The following is a 27,212-nucleotide window of genomic DNA, read 5'->3' as shown; positions in this document are numbered from 1 at the left end:
GTATGATCCTCGACCCTCACAAGAGACAAACGCTCAGGAACATCAATGGAGACTAGAAAAGGCGTAACAGGAGAGCCCAAGATGTGTTCCAGGGTCTCCGGCTTAAACATGGTGGGGACGGTTGCTAATAAGGGGAGGTAAGCTTCAAGCAATTGCTCATAAATGGGGGACGCCACCTCCAACCGTTGAAAGTCAATTCCCGAGTAGTCAAAGTTGTACTTAAGGAACTTTGGCTCAAGTGCAAGGAGGAATGGAGCTTTCGTGTGCTGCTCACAATCCGGATGGGTTGTGGCCACAGGTGTTGTGGTTGACCCATCTTCGCCTTGGCAACATGAGCTTAGGGCTGGCCATGGACCCCAACCGCTCCTTAGTAGCTGATTGGGTAACGTCCTCTGCAATAGTGTCCAAAGGGACAGCATGGATAGCAACTTGGAGCATCGTTTGCTTCGTGGACAGATCCTAGAACTTCAACGATTGATGCATGGGCGACTCCTGGTGCTTCTGCGAAGCGAAGGTGGACAATGCCTTATTCACCTTGTCGTCCAAGGCCGCAACGTTTGCGAGCAAGGAGTCTCTAGGAGGCGTACAAATAACCACGAGCGAAGAAAGGAACGATGAGGTTGGAGAGTGTCGAACCGGGGAGCAAGGACCAAAGAGGCCAACCATATCGGTATCAAAGGGGTCCTCGTTAGGCGGCTCCACGCGCTCCAGTTGGTTGGTCACACGCGTTAGCCACAGCTTGATGGTAGAAACCTCATCCCTGAGAGGACCCAACTCTCCCTCCAAGCAGGCTGCAATCAGCTGTCGGAGCTCGAAGCGTAGTGACTGCACTAGAGGCTCAAGCATAGACTGAAGGTCCAGTGCGGCCGAGCCCTAAGGGGCGTGGCAGCAACATCCACAACTATCACTCCCCTTATCACGGTAGACGGAGTCGTCGTCCTTTCCATGCCAAGCAAAGGGACAGGGTGAAACCGGCAACGGTGATGGAGCGCAACATCCACACTGCGAAGTCGAAGCCACAGTCTCCGCCCAACTCTGAACTGGCGGCGATCGGCGAGATTTGGCGGATGGGGAGTGTGTGGGCCAAAAGGAGTAACAGATTGAAAGCGACATTGCCGCTCCTGATGCCTAAGGCACCAACAGCGGATGCAATGGAAGACATCTCGGCAAGAACCGACTTGGTGGTCTCGCGCAAGGCAGCGGTAACATCTGCCACGAGCCCACCTTTTAAAGGCAAGACTGCACTGTGAATGAACTGTGAGCGACAGCTCGACGTGGCACAGAGGAGGATCCTGTCTAGGGTGACCCTTTGAGCTCACCAACACCATGGTGCCTCGACGGAGTTGGTGGGTGAAGCCGGTGCAGGTGGAGGTGGCGGCATTGGTGGTGACGGTGAGGGAGACAACGTCGAGGGTGGAGGTACCGCCGATGGCAGCAGTCTGCACGAATCGTGCAGTGGTTGACGACTTGGGACGGCACGGATCCCGGACGGCGACAGCTAGAGGCTACGATGGGGCGACAGGCGACCTCGGGTGGCGGCGGGCGACATCAGGCCGAGACACGAGAGCACAAGAGCCGCATGGTGGCCGTGCAAGCCTCGGGCTGCCCTGTGCACCATGCAGCCTTCAGCATCGTCGAGGACAACGACGGCGGCAGCTCGAGGTGGGACGATGTGAGAAGGTGACGGCACCTTCGGCGGCGACGGGATGTAGGCCCCAACAGCTCAATCCAAGCAGTGAATGCAACGTTGGTAACTAGTAGATCGATCGATCCCTTTCCCCATGCCTGCAAATCGCCTCTCCCAGCAGGCTCTGTTCCTTGACGTCGGGCTCTGTATTTCCAACCACATGTCGGTGTCAGTCCTCGGACTCGTGGCAGCGGTCAAGGTGGCATCGTGTCTTAGCAAAGGGGGCCGATGGTTGTGTCCTGGATCTGGCGTCAGCACAGAGGGATCTGTCACGACCTCTGGACCTGGCGACGTCAGGGTGGAGAGGCCGGTGGTGGCGCCCTAGACCTGGCAGTTGCAAGGCGGAGGGGGCCAGGGGCCGGATGCGTCAGGGGCTTGCAGCGGGCCCTATCCGTTGGTCACAGGGGTGGCTTCAAGCTCCAGGCAACGTCAACCCGTGGCGCGTAGAGCGGAGGGAGGCCTAGTGGCGACAGAGGAAATGGCGAGAAACGGCGCTTCAGAAGGGGCGGCGGCTGCCAGCGGCGGCTAGGGAACCCTAGGCCTAGTGGACTGGTGTTTTTTCTCTTACCTGCACAGGAGACTGTATGTATTGTACGTATGTACATTATGAATGCTATTTGTAAAATAACAATGGCATGACAGCTAAACAATGTGATGTTGCGAAGGTTTCTTCGGCTATTCTCTTGATATATGAACTTCACACGAATGCAAAAGGTAGAATTTATACCCCAGGACCCAGGACTCTATCTTGCCTAACACAACTTGGCTGGAATCAACAACAAAGTTTCTGAACATTGGTCATGGTCCTAAAAATCACACTTGTCGTGCTACATAAATCTGCAGCGAGTTGAATTTGCGCACACTGGTCTACCAATAACTTGGCAGGTTTGCTTTCAAGTGTGAATGAAAATGGTTGAGGATGACACTTCATTCAGAGTTCCAGACCAAAGTAAAACAGCGTAGTCTAGAACTTCACTTGGCACCTGGGAACGATGCTTCAGAGTTCAGAACCCAGACCTTCGGTTCGCAACCTCGACAAAGATTACTCTGCCATCCAGGAACTGAAAAATAAACAGAGAATTCGCAATGTCATAGCTACAAGCCACTGGACCAAAACAGAACAAAACATCCACTAATGGCATAAGCATTTGAACATCGTTTTACCTTCCCATGCATTCCTTCCATGGCGTCCTTGGCTTCCAGCTCGTCGGCGTAAGACAGGAACGCGAAACCTCTCGGCCGCTTCGCCACTCTATCCATCACAAGGTTAACTGCAGCAGCACACACGAACCAAATCTGAAAAATCCTGAAGCAAAAAAAAAAAGCAAAAATTCCTCATCACATTACCCTCTCGGATTATCACCTTCCGTGAGCTCACCGAACTTCTCGAACGCGTCCCGGAGGCTCTCTTCGGTTGTACGGAACGAGAGACCTGCTCGAGGAAGGGAAGTCTCAGGAGGAAGAAATGGAGATAGTGCTTTACGATTTGTGCTTAAGAGCACGGAGGTTTTCTCATTTTATCTTGTTTGCGTCGTGTTGCCGTGGAGAATCCGAATTTCCTTCCGAAATCGAAGCCCTAATCACGACATTGGAGTGCGAAATCCAGGAGCCAGTGCGATGAGATTAGGTACCTACCGCTGACGTACAGCCTAGTGACGGCGCCGTGGGAGGCACTCGGCGGCTGAACACAGGCGGTGGCGGTGGGTAGACGCTGCCGGTTGCGGACCCCGCTGGAGGCGGCGGCCGGCCGAAGCGTGCACGAGGGGGAGGGGTAGGCCGCGATAGCGTTGCCGATGCTTCTGGGAGCAGCGACGGCGGGGGCGTAAGCGCTCGCCATTGCCGGTGGTGGGAGACTCGAAAGGATAGCCTTCCTTTGCCTGCCTGTTGGAGCAGAGGGCTTCAATTGTTATGGGTTGGATGTTTTCTTCGTCATAATAGAAACCCTGACAACTCTCATATCCTTATCTCTGAAAGTTCCATTGCTACGTCAAAGGTTACAGCTTTAATTCCCTTCAAGGGAGACACAGCTGATACCGGACAAAATTCTACTTTCTACAGGTAATTCATAAGCATGGATTAAAACTTCGGTGAAATTTCGTAAAATTTAGTAATTTTGGAGGGGAACGAAAAATAACATATCAGGACTGATCAACGGCACTTGAACCAGGAACAGGGAACGGGGGAAGAGAGACCCAGCCCCCATCTGCCTCAAACCTATCTGTACATTCATCTAGAGTAAGTTGAACTGACCATCATAAATAAGCAAGGTATGATCAGCGATCTAGTCTGCTTTTCATCTTCTGTGTACACACTCTTGCTAGTGTAACTCCTGCTGCAGGTCAGGTGTCACAATTCCATGTGGTTCAAGAGGAAGCGATGTTGCAGTTGTCCAGTCCTGTACTTTGCATTACCCTGCTTTTGTTCTCTTCCCACCAGTGCTGAGCTTCCTTCTCGCCAAAATGCTTCCGACTGCACAACCAACAACACCTAGTTAGGTTACTGCAAATGTAATATAATCAGTAACAAGCACCAGTAGGACCTCTAGGATATATTCACCTGAATCTTACTCGTCTTATGTCTTTCCTTCCGCTAGGAGATACAGCAAACGTAACATATACTCCACGCTCGATTTGCTCAATCACACCATTGGACACGACTGGAGCAACAAGGGCACCCGCTTCCGCGACATAACCATCACTGTCAAATGTTCTCGCGCCGTTCTGATGACTGTATGATACGTCTAATGGCACGTCAGAATTTGTTGATGGTGTAAATTCCTCATCTCTTTGGTTGCTACTCAGGTGATTTTGGATGCTGTTGAGTTGACTGGATTTGCCTGGGGCAAGCTTTTTGCTGGGATAATGTTGCAAATCCGCTGTCACTGGTGGTCCTCGGCTGCTATCAGGTGTGATCTTGGAGTTCTCTAGTTGCTGACAAACCGAAAGTTTCTCTGACAAGGCGTTGCACTTGCACTACACAATTTACAAAGGACAAACATGTCATATTTTCCCATCTGTTCTGAATAAATCATCAGGATACTCCCAATGAAGGCAAGGTGATGAATTACTATTTCTTTGTTACTGAAATTGATGTGTTAACAAATACTCTAGAATGAGATTATATGCTGAGCTCATACCTGATCCGTTAGAACCTTTATGACATCTTTGGCGGCTTTGCACTTCGCAGCCTCATCCCTAACAATTAGCCATGTCTCATCAAGTTTTTGTTTGTGCAGTTGAACCAGAAGGCTTTTTTGCTGGCAATGCTCCGCAAGAAGTGTCACCTGTTTAAACAGCAGCAAGAGTATCGTCTTGTACGGTTCTCAAAGGGAAAATATATGATTTGCTTATCAGTTATTTGTGAATTACCTGTGAACGAAGCTGCTTTACTTCCTCTGTGAGTAAGGTTTCTGTGCTGTTCAACTCTTTCCTCGGACCATCGGTAGGCTCTTGCAAATTGCTGCCAGACTTCAGCACTACGGGGTCATGCATTCTCTTGGAAACAGAGCTACCACACATATGATTCTTTGATATAGGTTGATATCGAAAACTGTCTTGTGCAGATACAAATTGAGCAGCGCACTCAACTTGCCCCCATCTCCGAGATTTTACTTGGATTGGAGTGGCAGAGTCCTCATTCCTTTGATTGCGACCCTGTACTAAATCCATCTTTTCTACAGGTAAGTTTGCATCCTTGAATATACGCGACAACTTAGGTGTGTATGCCCTTATAATTTCTGTTTTAAACACATCCCCTTTGCTGTTCTTTAGTTCTGACTTTACCTTACTACAATCCACAACTTTCTGTAGCTGACCAAAGCACACATCACATACACGATACCTTCTGCTCTTGTCTGGTGCAAGCGCTGCCTTGGCAACCTTGTTACTACTGCAGGAATTGCAGAACATAGAACCACAGTGGTAACAGTTGTGCTTCTTTCTAGTAAAACCAAAAGCCATTTTGCAACTGCTGCAAGCAGAGAGGTCCTTTCTTGAGATTGCCTTATGCAGACAGATTGCGGCAGTGTAATTGTAACCACAAGATATGCTTTCCACATGCCTACCTTCCAATGCCTCTACTAAAGTTGGAGAGTTCCTGTTAATGTAGTCACCTAAACCAAGTTGTCCCTCCTTGCCTTTACCCCATGTAAACACTTTCCCATTTGTAGTCAGAACGGCTACGTGGGAAGAACCTGATGATATCTGTCTCACAAACTCGGTCTTAAGTGGTCCTTCAACAGTACAAATAGATTTACCATCTGCTTGGGGGTTCCCTAATTGCCCATGCATGGAACTGCCAATAGTAAAGACTATACCAGTAACAGTAAGCACAACAGTGAGTGCCATCCCGCAGGACACTTGAATAAAATCGTAGTCAGCAAGTGAATCAACGACTGTTGGTGTAAGCTTCATCTTTTTGTCAGCATGGCCTAGCTTCCCCCGATCTGCATCGCCCCAGGTGAACAGCTTGCTGCTTGGAGTATCGCTCTTTAAACTGCTGATTACTTCCACAATGGCAGCTGTGTGCCATGGCCCACATGCCACACATTTTACTCTTGACCCTTTCAAGAACTCTACTTCTTTTGGCCGAGCAATTCCTTGTGTATCTCCATGACCAAGAACACCAAATGTTCCATCCCCATATGTGTATAGCTGATCCGACGATGTTATGATAGCCGTGTGCCATGGACCGCAAGCAATCTTCACAACAGATATGCCATCCATTGGACTGGACAATTTATGTGGAAACCATTGGTTCCTTCCATGGCAGTCATTCAACAAACCCATATGAGCTCCTTCACCCCATTCAAAAAGTTCACCAGAAACCGTGACCGCACAAGTATGCTTTGCTCCATATGCCACAGCCTTCACATGTAAAGAGGCAAGAGACTCAACAATTTTGGGTTGGGAAACACTGAAATTTACCTGATAGCCAATTCTACCACTGCTCTCATTGCCCCAGGAGTAGACCTCCCCTTGCTTAGTGATTATTGCCGCATGTTTCTCCCCGCAAGCAATGCTTTGTACATCAAGCATATTGGTTGAGTCCACTAAACTTGGAAGGGCTTTTGAGATACTGTCACAGTCTAACATACTTCCAAGAACATCACCCCAGAAAAAAACATCCTTCAAAGAATCTAATCTACATGCTGCACGGGGTCCTTCAAAGGTTTTCAGTCTAGGTGTTTGAGTAATTTTCTGTGCCTTTTCTTTGTTAGCAACTATGATATCCTTCAGACCATGTATTTCTGGGTTTGAAATCTTGCGTGTAAGCTTTTTCAGGTAGGTATCTATGTCAGAGAATGTTCGCTGTCTTGGGTAAAATAATGGTTCTGAACAATCATTACCACCAAAAATATTTCCCTGTGTCTTCTTAGGACTCCTGTGTGACGGATGCACCTTAACATGAAATGCATTAGAGAAATTGTTAGCCCCAAAAATAAGATTGAGTTTACTGAGAGCACCCAGTGTCTAGATACAAAAAGCATATCAATAAGGCATGCCTACTTAAACACATGAATAAGGTTAAAACAACACTCCTCGTTATTTTTTTTCAAAGAGAAAAGGTTCAAATGTAAGTCAAATTATTTCAACGTGGATCTCATTTAATACCCCTTGCAGCTATAACTTATAAGTTGGTGGTTTGTTGAAATTGATATAAGTTGGTACAACCTATGAATGTAGTGTTTGTCAGTTGATCTCATGAATCAAAAATTCAGATAACCAAATACCCTATAGTTTGCCACATGAAGCTCCTTCCCAAACAACAATGAACTTTGCTATATGAAGTTTCGAAGAAAAATGCCAAAGCAGTTGCCAAAGCTATTTGTCTTGTTGCCATTTAGATATCATGATGTAACTTTTGGAACTAACCTGTATGTGCCTGGGTGTACCATGCACAGTTGGTAGCCTACTCATTCGCTGAATATAGTTGCGGGGAGTACTTGTGCAACTGCTTATATGTCTACTGCTCCTTGAACCGATCGATGAACATGGACTACAAGGATCTGATATTAAGGCCCTCAAGCCAAGGTACCAATATTCAGCTTGATCTCTGTCGCTGCAGATCTGGGTCATAGTTTTCGAAAGATACAGTGCCAGTAAGGAAAAATATGCACTGCTTACAAAGTGAACTGATTTATGAATTAGCAATGCAAATACCAAGTCAAGTGAGCGCTCTCCATTTTTGTATATAATTGACAAGGATTGAGATTCCTTCTCTTGACAACGCTGGCGCAGAAAGTTTATCTGCAAAATTCTGAAATCCTTAGAAATAGTTGTGCTATGCGAGGAATTAACGAACACTACGATTCTTTTTTCAGGACAAAAGGAATTGCATACGGTCTTCTGTCCAAGAACCACAGCTGGAACAGAGCTTAAGCTAAGGTGTTTTTCCCTCCCTTTTGAGTACCATAATAATGTTTTCTCATCCTGAAAAGAGAAGACAAAAAGTACTTTTCAATGACCAAAAAGGTGGATTTCATACAAGTACATGAATATAACATAATAAGCTGCTAATTTTCCAATTAGAAATTACAATAACTGGCAGATTAAGACCAATACCTCATAGTTCTATTGGACCAAAATTTATAACTACATCCGCTCCAAAATAGGTTCCATTTTGGATGTAAACACAGTCACCACTATACGCATTTGACCAGTAGTTTCCCTAATTATATCTTAGTAAAATTATAAATTAAATATTTGGAGGCACTTTTGACCACCAATATGTTAATATCTTTTCATGTGACAAACCTAAATACTTATATGACTAGTAGTGGTCACAGTTTAAAAGTTTGGTTGCTCTACAATGACAGCTATTTCGTAATTGTGGTAGTAACTCTCAAATGCTTGAACTCTATTATAGAACTATATAATACAAACATGGCTCTTTGCAGTTCTGTGGCATTTGAAAATCGAACTGCACAAGTCTTAAAGAATCTGCAGTAACTAATTGGTTCAGAATAATATGCCAATCATTGCCCCGTCGATGTAAACCCCATGCAACTCTCTCTGTGCAATTCTCTAAAAGTGCATGACAAAAAATTATGTACTTCAAACAATTTTAGATGAATACACGCAGTAAAAATATGGATACAGGCTTTTCTAGCCGTCATGAGGTCCCCCATAGCTGCAGATTTACTATCCCCTGGTATAAAGGCTCGCCTTTATAAACTACCAGGAATCATGAGCAATAATAGAAAATAAAAAAAGAATCATTGAATAACAAGGGCGTATCTACAGATACCAGAATTACTCACAGAAGATAGCCTGAAAGCGCAGAATTTGGGCTTCCCTCTCTTGCCACATTTCAGGAGATGTGCGCCCTTCTTCATAGCAACAATGGCCTGAATAAAGCAGTGAAGCAGTCAGACGACAGTCTGTGTAAGGTTCTGGGCTTACCCCACCTAATGGTGCATTTCGATTCTCCCACAGTCCCACAAAAAAAATCCGTTCATGTACTAGAAGAACTGAAGACACTAGTTGGTGCATTTCATTTCCCCCAAAAATGCAGTGATGAAAAGTCCAAAAATGATAAAGTATTTCATGGCTTCTCGTTCCATTCAACTGGAAGGGACTGTGAAATCCAAGAAATGGGCATCAAAGATACTCTCAGTAGGCTAGAAATGGGTTAGAGGAAAATGAGATACTTACTCACCTGCTCAACGCCTCTAGTTGGCATCCTCCCATCAAAGCTCCCAGCCATCGCAGGAGAGGGAGAGAGAGAGAGAGAGAGAGAGGTTCAGGGCAAACAAGCAGATGGCTCCAACTCCTTGGATTAGCTTGAACCCTCCTCCTCTTGTTTCAGAGGCGCCACAAAGCCGAAGATGGAGTGAAGCGACTGAAAGAAAAGGAAGAAAGAAAAAGGAGGGAGGTGTCCCTTGCAGGTGCGCTGCAGAAGCTCAGAGAGCTGGAAAAGCAAACAGGTGGCCGTGTCACCTGTGCTCGCTTAAAGAGGGAACAGGGGCGGCGAGGAGGCGCCGGCCGCCCCTCTCTTTCACCTGGGAAAGGCCGCCCTGATCAATGCGAAATTGAACGAAAAAACCTATGGGTAACGTAGGAGACATCCCTATTTTCACCTGGGGGTCTTAATTACCACTGCTTAGCTTTTCGGGGCACATACTCTATTGGAGCAATCAATCCGGTGGGCCTTGTTCTTTGCTCGCGCACACATGTGCAGACGGAGGCTTCTGTGTTCGTTGAGCCCCATTTCTCTCGCTATTGAATCCTCGTGTAGCTACCAAACAGCCATACTCCGGTTAGCGTGTAGAGAACAGCAGCAGTATGTGAGCCGGTACGAAGGGGATTGATAAAAAACAATAAAAATCTGTATGGTTGCTTGCCCTCACCTCTGAAAATCTTGGATTTCATTCATGTCTGCTTGTGGGTTCTCTCTCTTGAAAATGTCTAAGCTTCTAGGTGTGGCAAGTAGATGCTACACCAATAATACTGTCCAAGAGCCCAATAGGAGACACTTTGTTGAGGTCTCCGATGTCTCACGAGTACCGTTACATGTAGAGGCTACAACGCATCGGACACCGGAGCATGTGTACGCCGTTGTTGGGCAGCAAAAACGAGTGTGAAGAAACCGGCGTATTTAACGGTTACTAACACTATATGACTGCAGTATCCAGGATAATTTCACCTTGTATATTGTAGTAGTACTATATCATTTTTAAGTATTGATCATTGCTGTACCAATATTCTGGATGTGCCGGTAGCGGTAGCCTGACTGAAGGTAGGAAGGTGGTCTTGCTCTATTCTCTCGGGGTCACAGGGTGAAGTGAACGGCAAAGTCTGGCACGAAGAAACCTTTTCATGAGGATCTCACGTACTATTCTCGAGGAGCAATTGAAGTAGGTAGGCCGCCGCCGGCGGCGGCGGCGGTGGCTCGTCATGTGTTGAACATAAAGACGCTCGGTTGGCGGTGGTAAAACACACGCGCGCACATACTTGCTTGGCTCACTGGAGCTGAAAAGACGAGGGAGCTGCACGAGAGGGGGCAGCATGATGCCCAGGAGGAAAAAGCCAAAAAGGCCGGGGCACTGGCATCTCTGCAGTCGATACGGCCTCACGCAAACGCGCCTCCGCTCCAGCGAAACCCATGACGACACGTCGCTTGTTCGTGTGAACCAACCCCATCGATCGCTTTGCGTGCAATAGTCATCGCAGGCAACTCTGTCCTTGTCAGACAAACCTAGACACAAGTACTTATAGTTGTTGCAGCGATTAACCTAGTCATATTCTCATGTCTCGAATCTTTATCCGCGATGTTGTCATTGTTGTGCTGATGTTCATAATCATGCATTGGATGGCATGTGCGAGGAGGAAGTGGGTGAAAATGGGAGATGCGACGCAAGTGATCCATGTGAGGCCGTATCCAGAGTTGGTGAAGTACATATTACTATTGCATCTTTTTTCGATGAAAGAGACTTTATTAATTTTTATTATTATAATAAGTATAATCATATAAGATTTTGCACTTGGCTTCTATATAATTAAAATATACAGCCCAAAAGATAAAAAAAAATAGCAACAAAAACAAAACAAAATTATCATATGACAAGAAAAACTCAAAACAAATAATATTATAGTGGTAAACTTATGATCTGAAACCTATAAACCATCCATGTCTGATGAAAAATTGCTCCAGTCCTATATATGTCACTGCTAATTCCTTAAAAGTCTGCTGTTGCGCATCTATTTTGAAAGAATCCAGCATAAATTAACGGTGATAAGTAGGCGCCGAAGCCTCGGCTCTGAACACATAAGCGTTACATGGAGCGGTTGGTTTGTCCCTTTGCCTAGCCATGTGCCACGATCCTATCCTTTTTTGAACAAACCATGAGGCCACGCTTGTATCCTTTTTTGAACAAACCATGAGGCCACGATTCTATCCTGATATCCTATACAACATACAATCTACCAGACGTATACATACTCGATCAGAGTTGGTTCTGACTCCCGAATGTCTTTGACTTTCGGGTTGCAAATGACTTCAGTTTGGTGTCGTCTCGGTTGATTCTGCGAGTCCTGGACACACAAGAGCAAGAAAAAGGGAAGGAAATTTTATGAGGTCTGGCCTCATAAAAGACTCGCTTTCTCTACACGACACGTGTCTATACTCTCTCTCTCCATTTCCCTCTCTCTCACTTGAGCTTTTGAATCACAAGATGAGTGGTTAAGATGAGGGTCTCACGGTCTTTTGTGAGACCGGACCTTATAAAATTTGCTTCCAAGAAAAAGTCGGTGCTCTTCGTACGGAGCCACTTTTACCGACCTGCACGCATCCATCTGCAGCGACAACTGACTCTTGCCGCATAGTAGTGAAGCCAATTGAAACAAGTGTGCGTAGCGGTGGTGCGCTGCAGATCGCAGCTTGGGAATGGCAATCGGCCTCCTTTCCCCAATCCCGACTGCCAATTCATCTATACATTATGGTAGCATGCTACAAGCAGTGTTACCTAGACACTCAATATTTATTTATATCTTGCCGCGCAGTGAATTCCGATACATGTGTTGGATTTTGAATTATTTTTCGTGTGTTTAATTTTTTTAATCGAATTGGACACCCAAATTCAAATCAGACTTTAATATCCATATCCATGTCCCGTTAACAAGGCTACAAATCACAACCACTGCCCTAGCCTAGCATGCCACCGCATCCTACTCGCTGATTTGCTCTTGGCAAGCAGTCCATATGGACATATGGTTGAGGAGCGAATGGGATAGGATGGAGAATTTTGGATGCATCCTGTAGACGCGTTGCACCGTTGTTTGTGCACTGCACGTCAGTGCATCATTGCATTTATTCCATGTTAGGATATGTATTAAATATGTGTATAAGGATCGATTACATATAAACTTTAATTATAATTGGATGATATTAGAGATAGAATTATAATCAGCCTTCTATTCTCGAATCTATTAATATCGGATACCATCATGTAACCGTAAGAACGACAAACAGATAAATATAAAGAGCGTCCATAATCATATCCCGAAAATGATGACCGGATCGTGCTAAAAAACATCTATATTGATCTTGTATATCTTGCCAGAACCTTGGTAAAAAAATATCATGTCTTGATTTTGTGTTTGGCTTCTGGATCTTAGCATGCTTCCACTAAACCCTAACATTCTCAGATTCTCTTCATCTCTTGCGGCTTTTGCCGGTCATGTGCAGTGCAAGGGGGTGGTTCTGAAGTTCGAGCGCTGTTTCCCCCATGTGGTGCTTGCCTGTTTCATCGCTTGGTTGGAAATGGAGATTCACACTGGTCAGTGTTGTTCAGCGGCAGATCACACGTTCGCCGCTATTTTGCACGCATATCGGATTGTTTTGACGTGTGACGATGCAATCGCGCACACCGGGCTGATTGGTTCGTGCAAATGCCTGTTTGACGATGCAAATGCTGTGGCACAATTTCTGTCACGGGCTCACCGCTCACGAATAAGGGGGGCGAAAATCGAAAATTCTTCTGCTTTTGCCACTCTTTTGAGATCACGAACAAGGGCTGGCCCGGGTGACAGCAGAAATGCAACCTCGGCCCGGGTGCCTGGCGCGCGAAAATGCTACTCCTCTGGCCCATGAACTTGTCTTACATTCCTCTGGTCCGGCCCAAGTCATAGCGGCAATTTTTTAATTTTTAAATAACAAATTGCAAATACATACTCGTTACGAAAATTGCAGATCTGTCGTCCGTGTTGCCTTTCGAAAGGATAAGTCTGAATTTGTAATTTTTCAAAATGATCCTAATAATAATACAAGTTTTTGATTTAACAATATAAAAATAAAAAAGTTCTCTGATTCCTTTTTTTCAATTTTAAACACCTAACTTCACTACAGGAGATATTAGATCACATGGATCAGGTCAGATGCTACAATATTGATATAGTAATATGTGAATATTGGGATTGCTACCGTATTTGGTAACTTTTTTGCAGTATTTAGCATTAAGACATATTCACTACTCACAATTTACTGTTCATCTCGGTCTAATAAAGTCAGAGGATTTATATACTCTCCCCGCCCTCCAAACTGGAATGCAGCGCCACATTTCCCCGCTCTCCGCCACGTCATCGATCCGCGCCACCCGATCCCGCCCCCTGATCCCAACCCCACTCTGCCACGGATCCAACCGAAACCACCTCGCGCCCCCAAGATTTCGCGTTCCCTCGCAAATCCACCCGATAAATACCCCCCACCCCCCAAATCTCTAATCCCACGCAGAAATCCCCTCCCTCACTCCCGCCTCCAAATTCCAATTTCTCCGAGCGGTTGCGGCGAGAGGCTTCGGCGATGTCAGGTCGCGGTAAGGGCGGTAAGGGGCTGGGCAAGGGCGGCGCGAAGCGCCACCGCAAGGTGCTGCGCGACAACATCCAGGGGATCACCAAGCCGGCGATCCGGAGGCTGGCGAGGAGGGGTGGCGTGAAGCGCATCTCGGGGCTCATCTACGAGGAGACCCGCGGCGTGCTCAAGATCTTCCTCGAGAACGTCATCCGCGACGCCGTCACCTACACCGAGCACGCGCGCCGCAAGACCGTCACCGCCATGGACGTCGTCTACGCGCTCAAGCGTCAGGGCCGCACCCTCTACGGCTTCGGCGGCTAGAAGGCTTCTATTGGTGGACTTGTGGTGGTGGTGGTGTGTGCTAGTGTAGTATGGTCTCTTGTCGACGTTATGTTCTGTGGCGGATGGGCTTTACTCTTTGGGCGTCGTGGTGTTAGAGTTCTAGTCCATTTGCTGCGATACCTACCTTGCTGTTATCAATCGAAAACCCTCGGTTCAAGCCTCAGTTCTTGTGCCTCAAATTAGGTTTGCGTAATGGTTTAAGATTCTTTATCGAGATCGTATAGTGCTGCTACTCGAAAGTAATTGCCTTTGGTATTTCTTTCGATAAGCAATCAAAAGTCATCAAGCTGCAATCTGAAGAACCACATGAAATCTGTGCTGATTTGAGTTTGGATTCAGATTCATAGTTTTAAATTGGTTGGTGTCTTCTTTTGGCACCGTATGGTAGCGTGCGGTAAGAAAAAAAATCATACGGTAGTCAGATAATCAACGCATGGATAGTAGGGATGAATGGATAGTAGGGATGAATGATCGAGATGGATATGTGTGCGTAAGGGTCTGCAGAGTTACATTTTCTGGTAACGGAATAGTAGATGCTTGTTTCAAATCTCTGCCTGTTGTTTCAGGCTAGGAATTTCAGTTTGGGCCGTTTGTCTGGTTTCTTCGCCTTAGCTGTTTCAGAGTTTTTTTTGGTATCGAACATTATTATATCCTCTGCCTATTACAAAAGATGTTCGGCTTCCCTGTGTATTTTCAAAACTGATATTGGATTTTTCCTGTAATACTCTCAGTTGCATCTGCTTTTGCTTCGATGAAAATCACCAGGCTGCAATCTGAAGAATAAATGCTTGGATTTGCTATTGTGTTTCATGAATCCAACATTCTGCTAACTGAAGAACACTTGCAGAGTTCCGCATCACGAGGTGAACCAGATTGGTAAACAGGAACGAAAAGCTGAGAAGTTGCTGTCCTTATGACATGTTACAAGTACAGAAATGCAGAGATATTATCATTGCTTGCCTAAAACAGTCATACAATGGAGACACCCCAATACGGCCTTCTATTTTGAATGATACATCAAGCCTCTGTAGAATAACTATCAAGGGCACATGAAAAGCATTTATGAGAGCAACTATCTGAGGCTCTGCACTAGGTATTTTTTTCCCTAATGATACTTCTTGTTCCGCAGAAGAATATACAGCACAATCCAACTTGTAGGATCAGAACAAAAATGAGAAATTGTAAGTTGATCCTGTGGTACTCCCTCTCTACAGCAGAAACTGCTTCCCGGTGTATGTTTTGCCAAATTCCCACTCCTTGGGCACGACGTTGAAATTGGTCAGCGTCTTGCCATCGCTTGAGCTGAGCTCGAAGGACAGGGGCTGCCCCCTCATGTCCAAGTTGATGTGCCATATCTGGCCCCAGTTGCGGCCCATCGAGAGCCATCCGGACTCTGTTCCTTTGATCTTCACCGACCTGACATCGCCAGCGCCACCAACATTGCTGATTAGGACTGTGAAGAAGAAGTGCCGACCATTGACTGAGAACCTGACACCGCCTTCACGAAGGCACTTAACACTGCAAGTAAGCAAGGAAACATATCAATCTCAGCCAACAGCTGACCATTATAGCTACCTTTTTACAGATCATGCACCTATCTTTATTTAGCTGTCCTTTCATAGTTTCGATGTCTGTATACTGACATATATATAACATGATGCAGGGTGCAACAATACTTCACCCTCTGAGTATATTTGTTCTCATGGAAAACAACTAGTGATTAATGGGCTATGTGGTGGAGTGAAAGTCTGAAATAGTTCAAAGATACAAAAGGGTGGGTCGTTTCAACCAAATACGCTTAGCCTCAGGCCTGTTGTCCTTCAAAGCATAGATTAATCAGGAAATGAGCAAAGTATAACAGCAGCACAGTTTATCAATTGGACATTTAGGAAGCCATCTCAGTTCTTGAACATGCACGTCACATTCTAGAATGTCATGCACATGATGATAACTGCACACCTCTAGAATATTTTTGAAGGTATTGTTTGTACAGCACCCAATTCAATAGTGCATATGCAGCTTCCTAAACTTATCGTTTGAATGACACTAGAAATTTCATAGTACTTGACTAACTTAGAATGCCTGTGACAAGTATTACGAGATTGTAATCTGTTTGGATCTGGACACTACCATACAAAGAAAAATGTAACAAGCTAAGGTAATGGTCGACTATCAAGTCACTATCCAAAGTTCTGTTAAATACAGTCTTAGTTCAGATAAATAATGAAGTTCTTTGAAAGGATTCCAATGACCTACCAACCGGCATAAATTGTTAGCACAAACACAGAAAGTAAGGTTAAGGACAACTACTAGTGGTGTACGAGTATAATTCACAGAGCCATTTGGAGGTCCCTGAACACTAAAGCCTCATGTGCCCTAGGAAGCAAATAAACTGTATGTCGTTAAATGCCTATGTAATGGTGCAGATGTTGTTGACACATTTCTTGCTGGCTGTCATAAATATAGTCCTGCCACTCCTTAGAGGCAACCAACGGAAAACAATATATTCTCACAAAGTGCTGGCCAGAATTTCCAGAAGTTTGCAGTTTTGACTGATTTGAAGAAATTTGGAAACTAGCTCAGACATCAGCAATGTTTTATGTTTTTAAACTTGGTGCGCACTGTTGTAACTCAACCTACTGATCAAGGTTCCATTTACCGACCGGAGCTCGGTTACCGAGCTCCGGCGGTAACCGAAAATGCGCGATAACCGCGGTTACCGGTCAACAATTCAAAAAAATTCAGAGAAAATTCATTTGGCAAAATTTGAATTTTGGAAAAAAATTTGCGATTTTAGCTGTTCGGTAACCGCTCGGTTTTGGTCGGTTACCGAGCGGTTTGGGTCGGTAACCGCTCGGTTTTCTCGATTTATCGAGTGGTTTTATCGAATTTCAGCGCAGTTCAACAAAAAACCCAAAAAAGGGCTCAACCTTGTAAAATCAATAACTAATTCATCTGAGCTTCAAATCAAGTGAAAAAAATTTTGTTGGCTTCCTTGTAACATGATCTACATGATAAAAGTATTTATACTCATAAAAAAGTTCAAAATTTTTTGTGAGAAATTGTATTTGTTAAACCAAGTTAAATGCATAGTTTACTCTTTGCTAATCCAAAAATCATGAAACTAATTTTTTTAGTCTTCTTACATGATCCTATGTCTTTTAAAAATACATGAACTCATGAATTAGTTATTGTAACATGCATGATTGTGTAAATGTGTTGCGACTAGATTAATTCATAAGTGACCCATCACACTTCAAAAATTAGTGAAACCACTTTCATTAGCTTATTTATACTATGATTTACGTAGAAAAAATAATAGTAGACATGAAAAAGTTAATTACAATGATGTTTCTTAACATATTCACTTTATGCTTGTGAACTTTGTAAAAATCATAGAGAATTTAATAAAACTCTAAATAAAGTGAAATCAATTTTAAAGATTCTCTTAAAATACGTTTTATATAAGAAAAATATGTGTTTGCATGTTACACTTTTCCTTAACGTGAGTTAATAACTGAACCGCACGTTTCAATTTTTTTTTTCATTTTTTTCAAACTTTCTCCCTATAGAATATGATGCAAACGACATTATTTTTGAAATTTTTTTCACAGAAAGTCTTAGAATTGTGTCTAGTTTTTTTAAAGATTTTTTTGAATTTTTTTGAATGTTTTTATTTTTTCGAATTTTTTAAATTCAAATTTCGGTTACCGCTTGGTTTCTGAAACCGGACCGGATCAGAAGGTCGGTAACCGCGAGGCGGTTACCGACGGTTTTTTGAACCCTGCTACTAATTCGACATTCTAATAACCTTAATTAAACTAGTCAAGAAAATGGGACAAAATAAGCTTCACTATTGAGCAGGATTTAGGATGACAACCGCTGGTTACCACTAATGTTGTGATCATTGCCTCATTAGCGAGATGTTAGTGAGCTCTATTTATATTCCAACCCCCAAATGTTACACCACTGAATCAGAAGCAAAGCAATCAAAATGGAATTCTTATACTAAGGCATCACTACCATGTAGTTTTGATGATAGTCAATGTTGTAGCACGGAGCAATTCACAGGTGCTTTACTCCTTAACCCTGACACCTAACCGACATAAAAAGGCCATGAAAACTGATGAAGCCTGTAACACCTCGTGTCAAAATCCGTTTCTAGCACAGCCCACTTGTGGGGCAGGTTCACGTATACATAGCACTCTTTTACACTTTTGTCGCTTCGTGTAAAAGGGTTAACCCGAAGGTGCTATGTTTAGAATACAAAGGCTTATAAGCTGGCTCAAATCTATTTAAACTATCAATATAAGACTAATCCCACCATACTAAAACACTTTGCCACACGGGCCGGAACCAAAACACTAATCGGCTGAACCTGAATACTAATGGGCCGGTGTATTACACTCTCACCCCTTTGGAGCGAACTCCCTCGGCAACTTACCGCATTCACGGCACACAAATACCCAGGATCTCCTTTCGGTGCTAAAGCCATGCCATGTCCCCTTCCACAGGTTGACATGCACGCACTCGTGGAGCGAACGTTGGCTCTGATAACATTTGTAACACCCCATGTTTAAAATCCGTTTCTAGCCTAACCCACCTGTGGGGTGGGCCCCCGTATATATAGCATATCTTATATTTTCATTCTTGCTTCATGTAAAAAGGTTAACTCAGAGGTGTTATATTTAAAATAAAAAACTAATCCCGTCATACCAGAACACCTGAGTTACACGGGCTGAAACCAAAATACTAATAGGCCGGGTACAAAAGCTATCTGGTTGAACACTCACACAAGCTAGCCATACTGAAATAGGGTCCACTTCCAACACCTCTACACTTTCCTCGCCAACGGACACTTGCAATTCAGCTTTTCTTGGGTTCCACATGTCGCTAACCAACACAATTCTAGCTCAGCAAGCGCTTTCACAGTTTTCACACAAAGTGAATAAGGAAAGGAAAAAAAACTCAGATCTAGTAGCGAAGGATGGAGCCAAGAACGATACATACCGGCGGTACTGGATGGGCATGACGCCGGCCTTCCAGAGCGCTATCTTCTCGAAGGCCTGGATGGGGAGGAGGAAATGATGGCTGGGCGGGTTGCAATGGCCGCCGGCGTCGGCCGGGAGGCCGTAGTTGGGGGCGCAGAAGTTGGTGGCCGTGACGACGATGGAGGTGCCGGGGAGGCAGTACTTGAGATCCTCCACGCACTTCACCTCGTAGCAGCCGCCGCACGCCGCACCGCGCTCGAACAGCGCCGTGCTCAACCCCACCGTCGCCATCCCGTACCCGTGCTTCCCCAGATCCCCGAACCCGCACGCGCCACCTGCACGCCGCAACGCAAAGCACGAATCAAACATATTCACATGGATAGAACCGGAAGTAATTCAAGAACTGTACGGGCGCACAATTCTAGTAACGGAACGTGCGGTTTGGGGAGATTTCTTGGATGCAAATGACCAGCGAATAAATTCTTGGATACAGATGATCAATGAATGAGGAAGGCGAGCTTTGATGCGTACCGATGGCGTCTTCGGGGTCTGCGGCATAGTAGGAGGCCTTGGCGGAGCGCCACTCGGAGAGGGCGGACGAGCCGTAGGAGGACGGGTGTTGGTGGCCGGCGGCGAGGGCCGGGAGGAGGAGGAGGAGTAGGAGTAGGGGAGCCATGGCCCCCGAGTGCTCGCCGGTGCCGGTATGACTCAGTGAAGCACGGGACTGGGAGCGTGTGTGGACTGTGAAACAGTGGAGTAACTGTGCAAGTGTGATGCTTCCAGCTTTTGCAGCTTCCGGGGCCTTCCTGCTTTTATAGATGTTTTTTTAGGGTATTTAGTAGGAATTTTTCAGTTGTTAGCTTTTGCGTGTTTGTTTTCTGCGGAGAATTTGCGTGTTTGTTTTCTGCGGAGAATAAGGGGAAGGGAGTTGACGGAGAAAGTGTTAAAGAAATCTGGAGTTATATAATTGTACGTGGATTCATTTTGATCTTTTTTAAGATTTGATTATATCTTTCAGAAATTTTTTTATCATATATACGGGATAGAATTCTTCATTAAAAATATAAATAAATAAAAAAGAGAAAAAATTTCCCCCACATTATGTCTTTTTTTTGCGATTATTTTCTTGAGTGATCTCTAGACTACAACTTGTAGTGGTGGTTCCTCAATACGTTATCAACACGAAGCTCTGCCGGAGACCAAGCTAGCAGAATGAATCTGTCTGCGATCAATTTGTATTACATCAACATCGTCATCAAACGTGCAGGTCATGGTCTAACCATATGCCTTACGTAGCATGAATTTGTTCGTAAGAATTGAAATGTACGAGATCGATCTGGTATGTTTTTTCTTGCTGCTACTGTTTTTGCGTTAAAATAGATCTGTAAATCGCATGACCGGTAGCATGAATTGCATCGCAATGAAAACTGTGTAGAACTGGTGGGGCCACAACCGCCACCACGCCGTTGGCCAGAATATGCCGAACATCCCTTTGCACAAGAAGACGGTGGCTCAGGCCATCGCCACAGATCGAGAAAATAAGGAGGAGGCCGCCCTAAGCGTTGCCATCGCTTCACCGTGTCACAGGGCCATCGGCGCTACTGCCTCTGCGTCGCTTGGAGCGGCATTGCCGCATCATCGCGCGTCGTCACCCAAAGCAAAGCCACCCGATGTCGAGCCGCCGGGCCGCTCGTCGTCGTCCCTTGGTTGCATCGGAAGCGCATCCGCGCCGTGTCCCAGCCGATGGACGCGACGCTGACGCTTGACCTGCTGAGCAGTACCCCGCTCAAAACCGGCAGCCCACCGCCGCCAGCGCTACTGCTCGCCTCCACTTCGACCACCACACGCCAATCGAACCTGGCTGCCTGCCACTGCCTTGCTCACCATGCGCCCAAAGCCGCCCAAAGCACGCGCCGCTGTAGCCCCGTCAAAGTGCCGCGTTGCCACCTGGTGTTGTATCGGCACCGACCACCACAGGCCTCCGCGAGCCACGCTGGCATCACCCCGCACCTGCGTTGTGCACCACCGCTCATTCGGATTGGGAGGCGGCTAGGGTTTCCAAACCCTAGCTACCCCATATATGTGTGGCAAGTGGGCTAAATGAGCCGAGCCGGCCCAAGCTAAGCAGGCTGGCTCAATAGGAATAAACTAGTAGAAATAAGAAAAAAAGATAAAGAAAACCCAAAATTTTACTTTTAGCCCCCTAGTTTTTCTTTTAATTGAGCATAACCTCTGTATTTTTTGCATTTAGGCTCCTGATTGTTCTGAAAATTATCCAGAGCCTCTATTTTTCATAGAAGCACCTCCAGAATTTGAATTTTGCATCTGTTTTAGAAATTATACAATATTTATTTCTATGTTATTGTTACTGTTTAAATTGTATGTTATGTGTTTAAATTCAATAATATTCATATAATAGCATAGAAAATATTGAAAAAATTGCAGCAATACTATTTAGCAACACGATTCAACCTTACTAGCAGTAATGCTTGTGTCATTTAAATATGAAGATGGATGGCAACACAAAAAAGGAGTTCGCTGAGCTGAGTGCAGATGGCTGCAACTATCTCACTTAGACGTTGGATGTCTGGATTGTACTTAGGACGAAAAGACTTTGCGTTGCTATTGGCCTTGGAACAAGTAGTGCAATGGTTCTCAAAGAGGATGAGAATGATCAGACATTTCATTTTCTCTGCCACCATCTCTACCCCACTTTGAAGGACGAGTACATGGCAATGACAGCGCTAAGGCACTATAGGACGTACTGCAGGAGCGTTTTGAGCGCCTTAAGTACACCATCAAGCCTCTTACAAGGCAAGAATGACGCTGTCTACATTTCTATGACTACAAGCATGTCAGAAGGTACAACTCCGCGCTGCATCACATTTGCACACTTCTGTGTCTCTGTAAAAAAGAGATCACAGAAGAGGAGACAAGTAAGAAGACTATCTCCACTTTCCACCCGAATGTGGCAAAATCCGCATGTAATCACCGTAAATAAAAATACAAGAAGTATTCTGAACTGATTGACGTGTTGCAGCTTCATCAAGTTCATGACGAAGTCATAAACAAGAACTTCTTATCCGAGCCACAAGGAAAGAGCAGTGGGCTAGAAGTCAATCACAACTCTTTCAAAGCACGGAAGAACCGCAATAAGAAGCGGGGAAAGGGAGGAAGGAAAGTGATGGCAGACAAGGTCAAGCCTGGTGATGACAAAGAAAGAAGTCAAACAATATGATGAGCAGAACCAGAATCTGCAAAGCACCAAATCATGTTGTGTAAGCATACTAGAAGAAGAAGAAGGAGTAGCCAGAAACTCACCTCACCATTGCAGTGGGGATGGAGGTGGACAATGTAGCCATAATCGAAGGGGTAGCATATCACATGGAAGTTGATGATGCTTCCACACTGGCAGTAAAAAACCTCCCAATGAAGGATGCAGGGGCCTCTATTTTGCCTTACTCCACTGCCATAAAGCGGAAAAGAAAGCCATTGAAGAAGAAGTAGCCAGATATTTTGCATACTCTATCTAGGATTAGAGTAATTAACCATTTATTTAGTTTCTGAATTTAGGAGAATTGAATGAATAAATGTAATCTGTAGAAGAGCAAGCTTAGCTTAAATAATATTTTTCGATATTTATAGAATATGTGTGGCGCCCGTATGCAGGAAGTGTGTATTGTAGATAATGCAACCACGAACACTATCTTAAGAGAAAAGATGTATTTTCAGTCTATTAGAAATATCTCTAAAAAAAGTAATGATTGTCTCTGGTAGTGATAATTGTATAGTAAGTTCTAGAAGAGATATAGTCATACTATCTATAGGAATTACTTTGCATATTGAAGAAGCATTGTTGTACTCTAAATCTATAAGAAATCTCTTAAGTTTTAAATATATTCGCACTAACAGTTTCTATGTAGAAACTGATAAAAAAGATGTTAGGGAGCACTTACTTATCACTAAGCGTGACAGTGGAGTGAAAATACTAGAAAACTTACCTCCATGAGTGGTGTCTTATACTACACTAGCATTAAAGCACCTGAAATGTTCACTATCTTAAATATTGTATTTCGTAGTGAATAATTATTCACCCTATATCATGATAGATTTGATCACCCTAGTCTTAGAATGATGAGGAACATAATTACTAACTCACAAGGTTATGATATAAATGTAAAGAATTTTCCAAATCATGAAGATTTTATATGCCCTGCATGTGCTATCAGGAAATGAATAATAAGACTGTATACCTTGAAGGTATAAGATAAAATCTCTGCATTTCTGGACCGAATCCAGTGAGATATTTGTGATCCTATTCGTTCACTTTCCAGCCCGTTTCGGTACTTTATGGTATTGATATACGCATCCTCGAAGTGGTCGTATGTATGTCTATTATCTACTCACAACCACGCCTTTGCAAAGTTGATCTCGCAAATCATACAAATCAGGAATAATTTTTTTGACCATTGAGTGAAGTCCATTAGAATAGACAACGCTGAAGAATAATGAACCGCTATGGGACCTTTGAGAAAAGTTGGAATATATGTTGGTTATGAGATTGTATCCATAATCCGATATTTAGAACCAACAACTAAAAATTTGCATAAGACCCACTTCGTTGTTTGCATATTTGATTAAAATAATTTTTTATCATTAGTGGGAGGAAATATACTATGGGATGAAAAATGTTAGGAAATTATTTGGTAGGCGTAAGGAATTGCGGCACATGATCCTCACACTAGTGAAGCAATGATGAAGTATAGAAAATTATCGATTTGCAAAAATTAGCAAACGATCTGCCTGGTCATTTTTATGATTTGAAAAACGTGACTAAGTCGCATATGCCTGCACACAATGCACTGGAGAGGGTGAAAGTAACAAAGGAAGGTACCCCTCATCTTGTCCTAGGAGCTCCGAAAAATAATAAAAGGACAAGAAATTTGGTTCCTCAAGTCTCAATTAGTCAGAGACGTCTGGAGAAAGTGGGGAATGAGAGCTTACCACAACCAATTGTAAAAATACCCCAAAGAAAAAGGAAGAGGAGCCAGTTGAGACCTAGCGATGGTATGAAACCTAAGGAAGTAGGCATACCAGATTTAAATCTTTCCGCGTAGGAAGAAACCAGCGAAAATGTGCACGCTGAAATCAACACTGGTAAACTAAAGGACCTTACTTCCAAAGTAAGAAATAATGAAGAAGCACATGAAAGTGCACTGAAGGAAATAATGAAGAGGAAGATGAAGAATCACATAAAAATGCAACCCATGATGAAATAGCAATGAACTATGTGAATTTAGGGGAATCCTAGAATAGAATAACCACAATAGTCGACATATACTTCACAAATAAAATTACCACAATTATAGATCATGACCTTGAGATTGCATCGCTCATTGAATGTAGAATGATGTCAGATTGGAAAGACTGGTAGAAGGTAATAATAACCGAACTGTTGTTTCTGAACAAAAGAGAGGTTTTTGGGCCAGTATGCCTCACATCTCCCCACATCAAACCAGTAGGATATAAGTGACTTGTTATTCGTAAGAGGAATGAAAAGAATGAAATTGTGAGGTACAAAACATGACTAAGGTTTGACTAAACGATTAGATGTTGATTATGAAGAAACATATTCCTCGGTGATGCATGGTATTACCTTTAGATATTTAATCTCGATGGCAGTCAATCTGAAGTTGAAAATGAAATTGATGGATGTTGTGACCGTATATTTTTATGAGAGCCTTGATTCAAACATTTATATAAAAGTATTTGAAGGAATACCATTGTTAAATCAAGATAGAATAAATAGACATCTTTATAGTGTATAATTAAAGAAATCTTTATAGTGTATAAATAGACACTATAGTGTATAAATAGACACTATATGGGTTGAAATAGTCAGGTCTCAGAATAGATTTTTGCATATGAAAATGATCCGAATGTCATCAGTACAGAAAAAGAAATTGAAGGAAGCAAGCTCGTACTTGAAGCCTAATTTGAAATGAAAGATTTGGAACCAAGTTTTGCTTAGGCCTACAGCTAGAGCATGTGGTAAATAGAATTTTTGTACATCAGTCAAACTACACTAAGATATTGTTAGAGCGGTTTGGTTTTGAAAATTCATTTCCCGCTAAAACATCTATAATCGGAAGGTCATTGAAAGCAGATCAAGATACCTAAATATACCTAGAGAAAATGAGGAGAAAGTGTTGAGACCAGAATTCCTATACTTAAGTGCAATAGATCCGCTGATGTATATGGGTAATTGCACTAAGTTAGCCATAGTTTTGCAGTAAACCTACTTGCACAATACAGTGCAGAGCCCACTAAAAACATCGAAAGGGCGTAAAAAATATTTTTGTGTTACTTGTAAGGCAACAAAGATATGAGTCTGTTCTACAGAAAGAATCATGACATAAGTCTGGTCAGATACGCAGATGCTAGGTATCTATCAGACCCGCATACAGAGAAATCACAGACTAGCTATGTTTCCCTATATGGTGAAACTAAAATATCCTAAAAATCATCAAAGTAAAGTCTTGTATCTACTTCGATGAACCACTCGAAAATAATAGCTTTATATAAAACCGTACGGGAATACGCATGTCTTAGAAGAGTGATCAATTATATCTAGCAGTTATATGGTTTGAGCACTACTAACACCACCACTATTATCTATGAAGATAATACTTCATATGTTGCATAAATGCAATCGGGATATGTAAAAAAGCAACTTAACAAAGCACATCAATCCCAAATTCTTTTATGCTCATGAATTGCATAAAATGAATGAAATAAAGGTAATACATATCAAATTACATGAAAATCTTACAGATTTATTCACTAAATCTCTCTCTGCATCTAGTTTCGAAAGATGTGTTCGTGATATTGGGATGATGAGATTTATAGTGTTGCACATTTCAGAAAGAGAATTTACATATAATATTGATATAAGAAATTAAATCTTAGTTAAGAAGATTAAGTATCTAAAGTTAATCATAAAGATTATATAAAGTATTTTAGGTGAATTATACTCTTTTTTTCTTAGATGAGTTTTTCTGAAGTTTCTGATGATAAGGTTTTAAATTTCTTATTTTTTTCAATTTTTCTATGAAAATTCGTGTGAACATATCGCGAGCTATGTACTCATTCTTCCAATTTTTTATTAGATTTTTGAGAAGTTTTGATGAGATATATATACATTTCGCGAGAAGTATTCAAAGGAGAGTGTTAAGAAATATAGAGTTTTACAACCGAATATGTATCCGTCTCGATCTTTAAAAAAAAAATTAATTATATTTCTTAAGAGTTTTTGGCACTATATATACAGAGCAAAAACGCTTATTAAAAACACAGATGAATAAAAAAGAAAAAAATTCCTACATTATGTCTTATTTGTGTAATTATTTTCTTAAGAAATCTCTAGATTACACCTAGTAACAGTAGTAACAGTGGTTTCTCAATAGAAAGGAATAAAAAAGGCTGGATGAAATACACTGAAGAATCAAATGGTGTTTTTTTAAACGAACTGATGGAAAACTACCTTATATTAAAAAGAACCGAAAAAGTCCAGACGGGTGAAAAAAAACAACACACAAAAAGGCGAAAGTAGGCTAGAACATGATGTCGAAAGCACCGTTGGCGCCCATTCAAAGAGACGAAACTAGGGTTTTACTCATAGAATCCCCAAAGGGTGGAGGAGCACCACGATGACGCCTTAAAGGAGGGGAGGTCACCGTCGCCAGAACCAGCAGAAAGCTAGGCAAACCTTTAGCCCGGAGCCCCACACCAAACCAGACACATGCCAGCACCACACAAACACACTGTCCACAAGCCACCGCGAAGGCACAAAGCTCCCCACGGGAAGAAGACCGCAACAACCATCGTGTTGACTGAGACCA

The 27,212-nt window shown here is 43.4% G+C and overlaps 4 protein-coding genes across 5 annotated transcripts; 1 reads left to right on the top strand and 3 right to left on the bottom strand.

Moving 5' to 3' along the window:
- Positions 1 to 2,344: 2,344 nt before the first annotated feature.
- On the bottom strand, positions 2,345 to 3,751 carry LOC133924845 (organelle RRM domain-containing protein 6, chloroplastic). Of its 2 annotated transcripts, none has more exons than XM_062370572.1 (4): positions 3,323 to 3,751; positions 3,051 to 3,119; positions 2,852 to 2,958; positions 2,345 to 2,748 (listed from the first exon to the last, which is right to left on the bottom strand). In XM_062370572.1, exons 1-4 carry the CDS (start codon positions 3,522 to 3,524, stop codon positions 2,692 to 2,694), a joined length of 435 nt encoding a protein of 144 aa, XP_062226556.1. In that variant the 5' UTR covers positions 3,525 to 3,751; the 3' UTR covers positions 2,345 to 2,691. The 2 variants fall into 2 exon arrangements, with proteins under 2 accessions (XP_062226556.1, XP_062226557.1); XM_062370573.1 differs by having other exon boundaries at positions 3,066 to 3,119.
- Positions 3,752 to 3,861: 110 nt separating this feature from the next.
- Positions 3,862 to 9,708, bottom strand: LOC133924843 (PH, RCC1 and FYVE domains-containing protein 1-like). Its single transcript, XM_062370569.1, has 9 exons — positions 9,347 to 9,708; positions 8,949 to 9,035; positions 8,029 to 8,118; positions 7,849 to 7,935; positions 7,561 to 7,755; positions 5,056 to 7,086; positions 4,824 to 4,970; positions 4,244 to 4,659; positions 3,862 to 4,156 (listed from the first exon to the last, which is right to left on the bottom strand). Exons 1-9 carry the CDS (start codon positions 9,392 to 9,394, stop codon positions 4,051 to 4,053), a joined length of 3,207 nt encoding a protein of 1,068 aa, XP_062226553.1. The 5' UTR covers positions 9,395 to 9,708; the 3' UTR covers positions 3,862 to 4,050.
- Positions 9,709 to 13,818: 4,110 nt separating this feature from the next.
- On the top strand, positions 13,819 to 14,534 carry LOC133924842 (histone H4). The gene has a single exon (XM_062370568.1). It carries the CDS (start codon positions 13,988 to 13,990, stop codon positions 14,297 to 14,299), a length of 312 nt encoding a protein of 103 aa, XP_062226552.1. The 5' UTR covers positions 13,819 to 13,987; the 3' UTR covers positions 14,300 to 14,534.
- Positions 14,535 to 15,215: 681 nt separating this feature from the next.
- On the bottom strand, positions 15,216 to 20,095 carry LOC133924841 (expansin-A10). The gene is made up of 3 exons (XM_062370567.1): positions 19,843 to 20,095; positions 19,331 to 19,646; positions 15,216 to 15,838 (listed from the first exon to the last, which is right to left on the bottom strand). Exons 1-3 carry the CDS (start codon positions 19,985 to 19,987, stop codon positions 15,529 to 15,531), a joined length of 771 nt encoding a protein of 256 aa, XP_062226551.1. The 5' UTR covers positions 19,988 to 20,095; the 3' UTR covers positions 15,216 to 15,528.
- Between the last annotated feature and the right edge of the window lie 7,117 nt (positions 20,096 to 27,212).

This window comes from Phragmites australis, chromosome 7 (assembly GCF_958298935.1).
Source record: "Phragmites australis chromosome 7, lpPhrAust1.1, whole genome shotgun sequence".
In the NCBI taxonomy this organism is placed as follows: Eukaryota; Viridiplantae; Streptophyta; class Magnoliopsida; order Poales; family Poaceae; genus Phragmites; species Phragmites australis.
The sequence above is the reverse complement of the archived record's forward strand: the minus strand, read 5'-3'. Positions and strand labels throughout refer to the sequence as shown.

Bases quoted from the DNA above. Each gene is read 5' to 3' on its own strand.
- LOC133924845 (XM_062370572.1), bottom strand. From the start codon at position 3,524: ATGGCGAGCGCTTACGCCCCCGCCGTCGCTGCTCCCAGAAGCATCGGC. The intron at 3,120-3,322 runs GTAGGTACCTAA...TTCCTCGAGCAG, and splicing joins CACTAGGCTGTACGTCAGCG to GTCTCTCGTTCCGTACAACC. The intron at 2,959-3,050 runs GTGATAATCCGA...GTGCTGCTGCAG, and splicing joins GTTCGGTGAGCTCACGGAAG to TTAACCTTGTGATGGATAGA.
- LOC133924843 (XM_062370569.1), bottom strand. From the start codon at position 9,394: ATGGCTGGGAGCTTTGATGGGAGGATGCCAACTAGAGGCGTTGAGCAG. The intron at 9,036-9,346 runs GTGAGTAAGTAT...TGCTTTATTCAG, and splicing joins CAACTAGAGGCGTTGAGCAG to GCCATTGTTGCTATGAAGAA. The intron at 8,119-8,948 runs GTGAGTAATTCT...TTCTCTTTTCAG, and splicing joins GCGCTTTCAGGCTATCTTCT to GATGAGAAAACATTATTATG.
- LOC133924841 (XM_062370567.1), bottom strand. From the start codon at position 19,987: ATGGCTCCCCTACTCCTACTCCTCCTCCTCCTCCCGGCCCTCGCCGCC. The intron at 19,647-19,842 runs GTACGCATCAAA...TGCGGCGTGCAG, and splicing joins AGACCCCGAAGACGCCATCG to GTGGCGCGTGCGGGTTCGGG. The intron at 15,839-19,330 runs GTATGTATCGTT...GCTTACTTGCAG, and splicing joins ATGCCCATCCAGTACCGCCG to TGTTAAGTGCCTTCGTGAAG.
- LOC133924842 (XM_062370568.1), top strand. From the start codon at position 13,988: ATGTCAGGTCGCGGTAAGGGCGGTAAGGGGCTGGGCAAGGGCGGCGCG.